Below are 14,379 nucleotides of genomic sequence, written 5' to 3' on the forward strand. Positions count from 1 at the left end.
CAGTGCCTTTTGTTCATTCGTTCATGTAATTCTGTCAAAACGTTTACCTGCCTCCCTTTATCCTGCATCTTTTGGCTCTATCTTATGAATGGAACTCCAGAGCATAACAATTTCTGAATGCATGTTTTAATTTTCCTTTGGCAAAAATTTGCTCCTTTAGTCTAATTTGCAAGTCACTAAAAATTTAATTGATTGCCAAACAAAGTAATCCGTCCATGACACTAATAGGCTAATTACCTATCCAGTGACTCCAATATAGATGCACACATACTACCCTGGAGCATATAGTGACTGTCTAGTATGTGTATACATGCTCAGCAGTGCTTGACCCAAATCCTTCCTCACATTAACAGGATCTATATTTAGGCCTGAAGCCTTAAAGCTACTGAATGACCACAGTGTATGAATGTAGGAGACAGAGCCGAGTACCTTTCCTGCCTGGTCGTACGGTGGAGTCCAGCACGGGGCTAGCACTGCCGTTGGCGAGGTCAGGTCTGATTGTGCTTGCCTGTCCTCCATCCCTCTTCCCCTCCTTCTTTATCTCCTATAGAGAGAGGAGCACAGGTTAGAGAAATGTAGGTTGCAGAGACATATATGATAAAAATAAGACCAGCCAGGATTTAATAAATGACAGTATTAAAGCATCTTTGTCTAAATGCCAGCTTTAAAAAAAAACATAATTACAGATTTTCCCAGCCAAAAAAGAAAAAGCAATCCCATTTGTCAACAATAATTTTGCTTAATATGATGCAACCTAGTCTGGCTCAAGTAAAAACGCTTGTGATTCAGTGTAAATATCAAATTTATTATAGATTTGTGTTTTTACGTATTCCAGACTGTCGCTTCACTCAAACGGAAAGACAAACAGCTTAAACAGACCGTGATGTCATGTACAGTCACTTGGGCATTTGCTAGGGATAAATTATGGGATGAAACATCGTCACGAGACACGATTTACCGCTGTGGTGCTCAACAGAAAAACGTGCTTGAATTATATTAGATTTTTGAACAAGTCTTAAAGTTTAGAAACAAAAAATACTGAACAAAAACACTCTTTCTTTCTTTTTTTTACACACAACTTGTAGATGCTTCATGGTTTCTTGTTGCTAAGTTGTGTTTATTGTTTATTGTTGACTTTCATTTGTTCACTAGTATTCTATGCATTCACTGCCTCAGTCCTCTCCCCTCTTAAGTTCATTCACGTCTCTTCATTTCCTGGTTTTAGCTGTTATCTATTTCCTGGTTTACTTTAGTAGTTATTTGTCACTCGCCTCTTGCATTTAGTTTTACTTCCTCCTCTGTCCTGTTGCCCAAATTAGGTTCAGCTGCATACCGTTACTCTCCTGCACTCAAACCCTTGTGCTCTCTTCCCTTCAGTCTTTCTCACAGTGGCTGTGAATCCTGCCTGTGTGTCTCCCCATGTTTCCTCAGTGCTCTCTGGGATTTAATAAGTTGCCTTTTGGATATCTGTCTCTTTGCTTATGGACTTATGGCAACTGCTTACGGACACCTTGCCTTTTGTTAAATCTATCCACCTTCAGTGTATGCATTTTGGGTGCTATATCCTGCAATTTGTGGTACAAGGTTTGCAACTCTTCACTATTCTGCTTTGAACATTGAATGGTTAACGTAATGTACTGACAGATGCAGTGTCACAAGAAACTGGAATCTGCCTAAGTAAATAAAAGCCATTTAAATATAATACTATGACGCTTTTTCACTTTTTTCCTGTCACGTAGATGGCTCCATAGGCTGACACATTGAAATATTACCAGTTTCATACTAAGGTGAAGGAGACATATTTCTTACTGTGGTAGCATCAAGAAGGGCAGACCCCCCCTCTTTCCCTGTGACTTTCACTCTCATAACAAATCACAAGACAGCACGCAAAACTAATCAGATAAGCCGAAGAGAGGCGAGCAGACCAATACGCCGACTGACAAAAAAATCAAGGAGACAAGGAGACGGCAAACGGGGAGATGCAGTAACCACAGCGATCCTGGGAAACTAGACGCAATGGTTCACATCTCCCCACCACATTCATCATGACACTGTTTCATAAGCTTTGGCCTGTGGCGAACGCAGCTCAGCGAAGCAGACGGGCCCGGGTACACTGACTCAGTCCAACCTCTCAGACACAATCTGGGTGTGCGTTGCCTGGTTTGGCGTGAAAGCCTTAATGAGCCTCTGAGATCCAAAAATATCAACATGAGAAGATGTTTCCTCGACAACAGCTGAAGCTTATCTGAGGCAAAAAAAGAGACATTTTTGAAATGAAATAGGATGGGGACTGAAAATGGTGGTGAAGATTTCTGTCTTGGTTTTCCAACTATAAAACACTATCTAGCACTCAGCAGAGAAAAGACTCTGGATCCCCATTGCTTAGAGGCCAATTAAAAAGTGGCGTGCGGCTTGTGTGCTTCTCTTTAAACAGGAAGTGGCTAATTAAAAAGTGAAGTACTGAACAAAAACTGTTCTCCAGACAGCAAAAGTTAAATATATCTATGCATTTATATTCATAGGAACTCAAGGTGTTTAAATAAAGTTTTTTTCCATATCAAATATTCACAAAAATTTAAATTTTTCATGCCTGTAACTTTAATAACTTTTAGTTATTAAACTGAACCTCTTCACTGTGTGCTATTTTGAATTCTTGATTATCAACTAATATCACGTCCTTCTGTGTTGTACAAACCATCCAAGGAGTTTGTGCTTCAGTGAGGCACCCCTGCAGTTTGAGTACAGTTCAGCTGATACGTTAGCACAGCCATCTTTCATCTACGTAACTTTAAAGCTTCAAAATGTCAAGTCCAAAACTAGTGGGTAGCATCATGGTGGCTAGATCCATCTTTTATACTGTCTATGGTAAGTGCACTGTCAGCTCAACATATTCCTTGAACGTCCATCAACTTGTTTCATATTATCCTTTTATAAATAAGACATTCAACTCAGGAGCAGCTGTTAAACCTCAGACTTCCTGCTCTGCTGTCTGTTTCTTATTCAGCTGAACTACAGAGTGAGCACAGCTTTATAATAATGCCCTCTGATGGCAGAGAAGAAATGTTCAAAGACATCTTAAATATTTTCTTTCCCTGTGTTTCTTAAATCTTTCTTTCATTTTGCTTTTTCACTTAACTTATCTTTTGTACTTTCTCTTTTCCTAAGCACTTGCAAATGTTCTTCGTGGTACAATACACAACCAATGCACATGCTACAGCATTAGAGTGGTTATTTTTTTTCCCATTTGTCATAGATCATAGTCAAAACAAAACACTAAAACACACAAGTGTCTTAAACCTGCTTTCTGAAAACCACCAGGTGACGATGGGAAAACGCCTTTTTGTTTTGACCTCTGTAAACACTTTCCTGCTGAATTTACAGTCTCGATCACTCATTTTTGGCCATAAATGGATGTGGAATAATTATTGTCATTAAAAATTCTCCTTGGCTAAAAGCAAGTTCGTATGTGGTCTCACAGCATCCCTCACTTTTTTGGGGAAATGAAAATACTAATCAAAAAGGGACTTCTAAAACCAATCACTGACATCACACTACCTCCATCCATCTTTTACTGTATATGTAATTTAATCATGTGACTACCAACATGTGATACAAGATGTCTCCACTAAATGCATTATTGTCTGGTGACAAGCAGAAGTGTTTTGTTTTTCCCCAAGTTTCCCCAAGTGCTTGCAAAGGGGGTTATTTGACTATTGTGGGGTTTTCTCTGTATTATTGTTGGGTCTTTATCTTATAATATAAAGTGCCTTGAGGTGGCTGCTGTTGTGATTTTAGTACTATATAAGTAAAAGTGAACTGAATATAGTGCTTTAAACATTTAACCCTTTTGTGATACAATAAATATGGAAAAATGTAGTTCTGAACTTATTTCAGCCCTGCGCTTGTCTTGTTTTTTGATGCCCATCTCAGGGTATTGAATTTTCTGTTAAGTTCAACAGCAAACAAATGAGACAGCAGTTCCATGTAGATAAAATATAAATGGATAGATGGAATTATTGTAGTGGTTTATAGTAAACAGTAAAAGATGAATGTAACACCAGTCCGTGTATATGGAGAAGACATAGTGTGGCTGTCTTCTAATGACAATTTAATGACCAAATTACTTCGATAGATCAATATTTCTTGGTCTGTCCGCCTGGACCTTTTCATCAACATCAGTTTTTGCTGTCATACTCCAACCAAATTTGACCTTGGTGATAACGCTGTGGTTTCCTGGGTAAATTCTTATCAGAGCTTAATTTGGATAATCTATGCAATATAAAAATAAGAAAAAGTTTCCTCATTGCACAAGAGCCATAGAAACTGAATGAAATGGCAGCAGTTAAAATCATTTGACTTTATCATAACGGAGAAAGCACCGCGTTATTTATATGCAATGATATTCTATCGTAGATTCAGTTGTTAACATTGCATAATTTGTCAAATCACTCAGCTTAGCCCTGCAAGTGGAGCTTTAATTCCCTGTGAAGTAGATGTATTTGGATAGAAACAGAAAAGTAGAATTCCTGGCTTCATCAGCTGTGATCATTCAGTCATGATCGCACCTAGCCTAACGTCAGCCACTGAGCTAGCAAACCTAGTTAGCAACAACGTTTGAAGTGAAATAAGAGAGTTATGGTGGCTCACTACCAAATTAAAGACACTGGAATAAAAAAAAGTTAGTCACAGCCAACACATTGCCATTTGTTAAGTAGGCTAATGCAGTGTTAATGTAGACCCACTTAAAAAGATATTGATTCTGCGGGCAGGCGCTGCAGCCTCCTCCTCTGATTTTAAAGATTATGTGTCCTGCAGGGGAAAAAAACCCTCACGCATATTCATTCAGAAACATGCGTACACAGACACGAGTGCCCATAGACTGACTGGTGAAAATAAAACACTTAGGCTGGAGACACTGCATAAGCCAACCTACGCAAAAACCCACAGCAGGCATTCTTTAGCCTACAGCTTCTATTTGGTATATATGTGAAAGGAGAGAGAGCAGCTTCTAGCAGCTACTAGCAGCTTCATGAAATGCTATAAAGGGATTAAACAAAAATAGAAAATGTCTTTTTTTTTTTAAATTCAGGGTCATTGTTTAGATAATCATTATGTTTGGAGATGGAAATCCTGGAAAAAGCTAACTCTCCTGTTTGTCTTTTTTTATGACTCCATTCATGCGCGACTGCAATTTTGTCCTGGGGGATATGGAGGTAACCCAGAGAAAAAGGAAATCCATCTGAAAAGAGGAAGAGAGCGTGATTCATCATATCTGAACAGGAAACACCTGCACAATGTACACTACTGTGTTTGCGTGTGTTAGTTGGTAATGTTTAAAAGCCTTACGGCAGCTATGTGTTTTACCCTGAAGTGTTTGAATGCTCAACACTGCTGTGTGTGTCCCCTATTACCAGACCTCTGACCTTTTCTCTTCACAGATAATATAAAACAATGCACTGAAGCACCCGCTGCTTAGTGGGTGTTCAGAACAGTCTGATGTACAGAGGAGGGAGGAATGGGGAAACAGAGCTAGTGCTTGTAAAATTATTGTGAAATGAGAAGCAGAAGAGTGGTGCAAAATTATATTTTCCCTTGCTTTATACACTCTGTCCTTATTTCACAACTCTGTCCAGGGGTCAGAATGAAATAGTCACTTCAGAAATATCTGAAACCCCCTTAAGCTTAAGAACACTTTATTATGCTAAGGATAAAAGTCAAGCACCTACAATTAGTCCAAAAATGCAGCAGCACGCCTCTTAACCGGCACTAGAAGGCATGAGTACATCACCCCTATCCTCGCTAACTTACACTGGCTGTCCGTCAAATATCGCATTGATTTCAAAATCCTTCTGCTCACTTTTAAAATTCTAAATAACCTGGCCCCTAGCTACCTAACTGATCTCCTTGATCTGTACAACCCAAAGAGAGCACTAAAATCCTCCAGCCAGCTGCTCCGAATGCAACCAAAGTCTTGTTTAAAAACCAGAGGTGACTATGCTTTTGCCATTGCCACCCCTAGACTCTGGAATAATCACACATCATCTATTGTTCAAATCACGCTTAAAAACACACCTGTTCAACTTAGCTTTTGAAGCAAATAAGTTTGACTTTCATTCGGCCTGCACTACACCATGTAAGGTAATTTTAATTGTAACTGTACTATTTGTTCCTTGTTCTGCCCCCATTGCGGTTTTATTGTGAAGCACTTTGATGTACGCTAGTCTTTTAAATGTGCTATAGAAATAAATTTTGACTTGACTTGAAGCATGCCACCTTAGCTGTTGGACAGATGGCCTCACATTTGACTATATAGAAGATAAAGAAGAGTTCATGGTCGACTCAATGACTGGAGGGTTTGCATATCCTGTACCTGTCCACCACTGTGCTTGACAGCTGGTCAAACACACTGAACATTAATCTGACCCCAAGGTCTGACCTTCGGGTGACACTTCTGCGATGTTCACCCCTGGTAGCATTGTGTTAACACACACTTGAGTTCTCCATAGGTGGTCACCTAGTTGATGATCACTTATTCAAATGCATTTGAACAGCAGCACATGGCTTTTAATTCCTATCGAAGCAATAAGGATGTTCTTAGTGTTTCACAGGACGGTATTTTCATGTTTTTTCTGACTAAGCAGTAGAGTAATTAGTAATCATGTCATACAATGCTTAAACACATGCAACGTTCATTTTATTACTAAAAGTCTGGGCGTTAATGTCTTCTCTGTCTAAAGTAAATGCTGGAAAGACAAACATTCACTTTCACTCCCAAAGCCTTTCATGTCAGATCAGAGCATGTGATACTGATTTTCAATATGTGCCTGTCCAATGAACAGAGGTCACACGGCTACAGCATTTCCCATAAACAGGATGTCCTCCACCTCTGCTAAGAGTCTGTGAGGATGTTGATGATGAGGATATCAACGACTTGTTTTCTTGGAGGGAAAAGGCTGCAGCAAAAAGAAGATAAATCTAAAAAGAAAATGCAACTGAGCCATTATTATTAATATCATCTAAAGAATTCAACTCCATTAACAAGTTTCAGAATATAGAGTGTGTTAGCCTGAGCCGAGCCAGACAAAAACATCCAAAGCTGAAAAACGCAAAAATCAGGATTACAGTGAGTTATCTTTCCCGGTTGTTGTCAGCCGCAATGACGCGTGCATACAATTACTTCCTGTCACTGCTCTTAAACCTGTGTGTCCACATCCTCCACTTCCTTACACACAGATCTTCACATACACACACATTCCTCCACATGGCAAAGCTTAGAGTCACTTATTCCCATAACTGCAGTCTTGTGACAGACCAGTTTGGTATTACTGGATTACTCACAGCCTCACTCTGTCACACTCTCTCAAACACACACACACAACATCCACGCGAAGCCTCTGGAGGCCCATTGTCCGGCTCTCTGACAGTGAATGCGAGCGCTGACGTTCAGTCAGCACAAATGAAGCCTGACTGCACAGAGAACAGCCTGACAATAGATGCACTTCTTTGCTGAGTCCTGTTACCCTTGGTTTGTAGCACTTTTCTACTTCCTCTCATGAGACTGTAAGCAAGGTACTTCCTTCTTATTGTCACCACACACTGACTATTTTACACACCAGAAACTTTTTGTGAGAATTTCCTCATTCCTGAATCATATACCTACAACTGTGTTCAATCTATTCCAATCACCGAGCCAACAAACTCAAAGTAGAAGACCTCGGAGCAGAAGCTGGCTCGCAGGCACATTTTCCACCACAGAAAAAGCAGATGACGCTAGTCTTTTAAAAGTTTTCTGACAAATATTTGTTGTTCTAGACAGTGAGAATGTCCAAAGCAATATCTTCAGCTGCCTTGTTTCATCCGAGCAGTGGTTGCAAAACAGAAAGCTTTACCATCATAAATGAAAACCTGACATTCACATTTTTGAGATACTTGAATTTATTTGATTTGTTGCGCCAGGGGAACTTTGTGATCGCCAATAAACTTTCTCACTTTCAACCTGGTGAGGTCTGAAGATATTTGTAACCGTGAAACCTGACCTCTGTGGCCACGCTACACTGAATCATACGCATAGCTTGCCATTTTGCTTTCAACTACCCTCTCAGACCCCATTGTGGTTGTTGGGTAGACCTGGAAGCTCTGCTGCTAGTGGCTGAGCTGTGTCTAACATATCAGCTGCCTGTCATCAATCAGACAATAAGAGAACAGAATAACATCAGTAACTTTTTAAACTATTTTTAAATAACTTTTACAATAAAAGTCTAATTCATTCGTTAACTAATCATTTTAACTCTCAATAACAGTAAACAACTAAACAGTTTTACTGTTACTTTGTTTTAAATGGGCGATTGTGGCTCAAGAGTGGCAGTTTGTCTTGTAATCGGAAGGTTGCCGGTTCAAGCCCCGGCTCGGACAGTCTCGGCCATTGTGTCCTTGGGCAAGACACTTCACCCGTTGCCTACTGGTGGTGGTCAGAGGGCCCGGTGGTGCCAGTGTCTGGCAGCCTTGCCTCTGTCAGTGCGCCCCAGGGTGGCTGTGGCTACAATGTAGCTTGCCATCATCAGTGTGTGAATGGGTGAATGACTGAACGTGTAAAGCGCTTTGGGGCCCTTAGGGACCAAGTAAAGCTCTATACAAATACAGGCCATTTACCATTTAAATCCATTTCTCAGTACATCACTTCAATCCCCAACTCCAGTTAATTAGTTTTAATCAATGGGGGAAGATTGGTAATTGTAAACCAAACACAAAGAAACTCTCTTTAAATTTACTATTACCAGAAAACACTGCATGCACAACATTGTTATCACTGCCACCAAGCTACGACTGACTGAAGAAGACTAAAGTGTGTTGGATGCTGGCATGATTGCCCATCAGAGCACATTCCCAGACCCAAACATTCCTACACTGCCTACACACACACTGCCAGAGTAGCACAGTCATTCCCTGGCCAGAATTTAATCCTAATATGCCTCCTACTAAATACACCTGGGACATGCTGGTTCATCTGAGGCAGTAACAACTAATGACCACTGCACATCTGCAAGCTGGAGGGATTCAAGGAATGGAGAGAATTTCCTAACAACAGATCCGGATTTGTGCAATCCAAGCGGAGAAGCCAGAGGAGGCCATATATCATCGTGAACATCTTGAGAGAAATCCTACAAACCAAAGTGGATGATGACTTTTAGGCCATTCAAATTTCTCCAAACACTGAGTGAAGCCAACGCTTACTGGGGCCACTTGAGCTCAGAGGCAAATATCACAAGACTGAAATGTGTGTTTGTAAACACCTGAATGGAAGTGAATATATTAGATGAAGATGAATGAAGAAATGATATAGGTTCAAAGTGTCAGCTGCAAGAGATCTTGATTTATGTTACTTTATTACTTCCTCTGCTTTTCTGATTGCATTGTCTGTTGCAGATAACAACGCAATCTGTGAAGTAACACTTAGGGATTACAGAACAGTTGCAAAAGTTTACTGGTTTAATCCAAACAACAGACACTCCCTGCATGCTATTTTTTGACATTCAGTCTGGGGATGAATTACATTTATTTCACTGCTTCCGCTTCAGTGGTGAGAATGAGTGTTAGCTGAATGGTTTGATGGTGAGTATGAAAAATGATGTGACTCATACGCTAAGCAGATCTGCACTCCACCGCCATCCCGAAAATCCTTTGTTGAGACATTTTCTGCTGGTTTTCCTGTTCATTTGTCATCACTCAGTATTTTGTATGTGAAACCAATATTATTGTTTTCTAAATATAAGGTAGAAGCAAATTCTAACCACACGCTCCATCTTATTTCTTAGCTTGACCTAACCTTATGTCTAATTTTAGATTACTTCACTTTACAAAGAGTATAATGTTGCAGAAATGTCGAGTGTGTGTTCAACTGCCCAAAAATAGCAACACAAACAAACACCCAAAACCAGCCACAGCTACATGTCTGCTCCGCTGCTATTGGTGGAGGGTCTCATGTGGGTTTCCAAAGTCTTTCAGGATGAGGGAAGAAGACATCTAGGTGGCGGGGACTGTTTGCAGTTACTCACCCTGACAAAGTTATCGGGGAACAGCCCCCTGCGTCCACCCAGCTCGCCCTCCCACCATCCTCCTTCATCTCGCCGTATGTTCACGATGATGTCACCCGCCGTCAGGCTCAACTCATCGTCCTGCTGAGCCTCATAATCAAACTCCACCACGGCTTCCACTGTGTGCAGAGGGCAAAAGAGAGAGTTGAAGATCAAATCACACTGCAGAGACACCACACTGTTCTATAATTTGTCTCTGCTCCAGTCATTTCGATGATTATCAAGGTTTTCTTTATTAATTGAAAGTGAAAGCAGAACACAAATCTTTGAATTTGACTCCAAAACACTTGTTCATTCCCTGGGAGGGGAAAAAAGGGACTCACCAATTAAAGGTGTCCTGTAGCATTTAGTTGTTAACAAACCAAAGTGTGTGTGTGTGTGCTTCTGAAACACCGAATGCAAATCGAGCTGCTTTTGCATTTTAAAAACCTGCATTGTTTATCCCCTTTATCATCCTTTCCTTTGCCACTCGCTGCTTTTCTGCCGACACAAACTGTTTGTGCGGGCCACCTGTCCTCGCCACAAATACCTCACAAACAAACAAAATTTATTCAGGAAATGTCGAACACATCTGTCACTATCTACTCACTGTCAGGAACATAAAAGCCAGAATAAAAAATATAAAGCGCTCTCACTCGCACGTTGCATGTACGTGGCTTACCACATAGCGACACCACAAACTGAAAACGCAGCATTATTTCTCGGTAAACACTTTTTACAGAAAGTGCAGAAAACGTTGCATATTTCGTTTTTACATATGCTGAAATAGCTTTTCGCAAATACGCCACATTTAAGCATTTTAAATTACACTTTTGGCTAATTTTAACCTATCTGGACGTAGCTTTCCACTCTCCTTCTTTGGATAGGTCTTGGACAGGAATTGGATAGAAAGAGTGATTTTACACATAGATATTACTATAAGAGACAGCTTGTGGCCTAAAATAATGTTGAAACAGTAAAAATCAGTGGCCACTATAACCAAAAATCACTGGTCTGCACATGAGAAGCTAAGATGAATGGAAACCAAGATGCAAACATGAAAAACATCTTACAAGACAACAGTTTGGTGTTTTGCTTCACAAGATCTTGTTAAATCTCCTAAATAAAATAATTTCAAATCACGATATCTTGTTTCCTGCGACTCCTTCAGCACGCATACACCAGAAGGAGAGCAATCTACAGCTTCACACTCACAAACAAACCCCCACACAGATGAATATGTAGCCTGATTAGGTCTAGTGCCCCAAAATAGATATCCCCATTGCAATCAGGACACTGGCTGTTCAAGGCAGCTAATATCTGTTTTTATGTCTATACTCACTAAATGTTTAAAATGAGTCATGTAAAAATGACCGAAAGCTGAGACTACTTATTTCCCAAAAGAAGTGGAGAGTAAAAAGTCAGCATGACCCATCCAGCCACAATAGCCAAAAGTGAGGCGAAAAAAAAACCACGCACACACTTTAAGTTAGTGTTCTTCGCTTTTTTTAGACCTTTACTTTGGCTTGCAAGTTCTTCCTTGTGGGTATAAAAATGGTCAAAAAGTTCCCGCACAGTTCTGCTCGGTGTCCTGTAAACACTTCAGATGAACCCTCCTGCAGATGACTCAAAAGTAACTCGAAGACAGTAATTATTTCCTTTGAGTCAGTGGGGGTGTTTTAATTTGAGCAAGAGGGAAGTGGAGAAAAAAAATTCCTGCAGCCTCTAACAAAATTGTGTCCTACCAAACCTCTTGTGCTAATTGGACAAAATCTAAAAGTAAGTAAGTAAAACTTCCCTATATGGCACAGCAAAAAATCAAACAGTGCTTCACAATAAAACACAAAAAATTAAAATATAACATATCAAAACAATGTAAAGCAACGGCATATAAGATAAAATAAACACGAAACCTAAGATCCTTCAGATTTTAAGATCGGAGCTTCCTGTCAGCTTTAGAGTTACTTTTAAACCTACTGCTTTAACCTTTAAAGCTCTGAATGGTGAGGACCTCAGTATATCTCAGAGCTTTTATTGGTCTACTCTTCCAGCTGATCCCTTTAGTCTTCGGAGCAGAGGTTACTGCTGGTGCATCGTACTCATTTTAAAACAAACACAGAGATTGGGCCTTTGGGGCCGTAGCTCCAAACTGTATTACAAATTCTTCTCATCTCTTTGTTTCATTGATTCAGATAAGTTGTTAAAAGCTGATTTTAAAAAATTATTGGTTTTATTGTTTGTTTTTTTCTCTTGGTGTCCATCAAAAGTGCTTTACAAGTAAGCTTTACTTTACTCACTTAATGTGCTAATTAGACAAAAACTATATAAATTATATATTACCCAGTTCTGGAAACTAATATGTATCACAGCTGTTTGGTCCACTGCCCACCTTACACAGTTTCCAAAGGTAAAGTTGGTACAACACAGGAAGTTCTACCACTCAACAGATTTAAACATGACTGAATCTTATAAGCTACATAACCTTGATGACTCGTATACTTCAGTGCCATACTGTTACATCCTTGTAATGTATATCCACTGAAGGGTTTTGTTTGAGGTTTTTGAGGCTTTTTGTTCTCACCACCCCATTAAAGAAATCTTGAAAAAAAAAACATGCCTGTGCTGTGCACTGACAGGAAGCACTCAGATGTCAAGATATAAATAAGTCGAAATGCACGGCATACTGAAGACTGTAATATGGCAAAATATCTTTTACCCAATTCTCTGAGATCGTTAACTTTGAAACAGTAACATAAAAACATATAACACACACACTATGTTAGTTTCCTCAAAGCATCTAACACACTACCTCACCCTTTCACACACTCAGAAGCATCTTGTGACTGCCTGTGCAGCTGTTAATACTTGTAAAAAATGCACTTATGTGTCATATCACATTTTGCTTATTAAGGCCAGCTCTCTACACACACTTACCCACACACGCACCGGCTGCTGAGGCCTAAACCGTGTAGGCAGCAAACTGAGGGGATGAAATAGGGGAGTTTCAGGGGTTCGGTAACCATGGGAACAAGAGTATAAGGGGGTTGCTATGACTCAGAAGGACTGCACCCCCCCAACACCCTCTTTCACACACACACACACACACACATATATATATATAGCATTAAATGCATAAAAGGTTTACACCAGACCAACTAAGACACTTCTTTTGCCAAGTGGAAGGTCAGGGTGTGACTGAGAGGAAGGAGGATGGCATCCACGAGACACAACAGACGACTGTAGTCCAAGTTGGTCTGCTGCTCAGATGGGGGGATATGATTCTGGCTTGAGGTAGCTCTACAGATTAGTCGCAGCTGAGACAGCGACGTGGACGTGTTTTTCTTTTACTGATCTCAGCTGTAATGTTTGTGGGGAAGTGGCAGGTTGTTCAGTAAGGAGAAGTGCGCTCTGTGAGTTGATAGCTCATGGCAGTTGTCTTGCAAACTGCATTACAGTAGAACTGAGTGGCAGAACAGGGCAAGGCACTGCAGTACACCCACCAAGCCCCGCTGAAGAGGGCGACAGCTTGTGGCTCTGCACATCACCGAGTGCAAAGATGGGTGCAAGTTAAAAGTGACACAACGTTAACGCCAAATGGGCTCCGAGGAGGAGCCGTCACATGTGAAGCTATGCAGAGAGAGCAGTCCTCCAGTGGAGATATGAGCTTACAAAGCAAACAGCCTGGATTGATTATCTGTGGCACACAGAAAACTGCACGACAGCAGCTGAGGTGCAAAGGAGATCACTCAGTCCCACGTACAGGGCTTAACTCAGTTAAGTCCAATTCAGGCAGCTGTATACCTGCACACTGACATCCCTGCGTACACACAGAGCTAGAGGAAGTTATCTGCTGGGATTTGAGTCCCCACCGTGTTGAAAGGGAAACAACTTTAACTTGATAAAATTAAATACGTACGCATATTATTGAAGGATGGAAACACTCCATAATTGAGCAATCTGAGGGCGACATTTGGAATAACAAAAAAAATCTGAATGTAATGCAGTACAAAAAAGCCTTGATGTAGCAGCAAAGGAAGCAGATTCAAGTTCAAGATTTCCTTAATGATCTTTACACGAAGATAGATTGTATAAGACATTTTTGATTTGCTACACACAGATGAAAATAAAGATAACTGAATTATTAATTAAGTTGTTTAAAAAAAAAGACTATTTCCGTATTGAAGTGTGGGAGGTGAATTCAGCAGTCTCAAAGCACGGGGATAGAAACCGCTCCGAAGTCTGGTGTTTCGGCAGCGGATACTTGTGTTTCACTTGCCAGATGGCGGCAGGGTAAACAGGCTGTGGCTGT

General features: G+C 40.4%; 1 protein-coding gene across 3 annotated transcripts in view; it reads right to left on the minus strand.

Annotated features, from left to right (window-relative positions):
- sh3kbp1 (SH3-domain kinase binding protein 1) overlaps positions 1 to 14,379 on the minus strand; it is a 43,868-nt gene that overhangs the window by 23,677 nt on the left and 5,812 nt on the right. For all 3 annotated transcript variants that reach the window (XM_005932151.3, XM_005932150.3, XM_005932152.3), the window contains exons 2-3: positions 10,053 to 10,210; positions 430 to 544 (exon numbers count right to left, since the gene is read on the minus strand). In XM_005932151.3, coding sequence (XP_005932213.1) covers positions 430 to 544; positions 10,053 to 10,210 — 273 coding nt within the window. The remainder of the gene's footprint in view (positions 1 to 429; positions 545 to 10,052; positions 10,211 to 14,379) is intronic.

The sequence above is a fragment of the Haplochromis burtoni genome, unplaced genomic scaffold (genome assembly GCF_018398535.1).
Source record: "Haplochromis burtoni strain Fernald_Lab_line unplaced genomic scaffold, NCSU_Asbu1 Contig_155, whole genome shotgun sequence".
NCBI lineage: Eukaryota > Metazoa > Chordata > Actinopteri > Cichliformes > Cichlidae > Haplochromis > Haplochromis burtoni.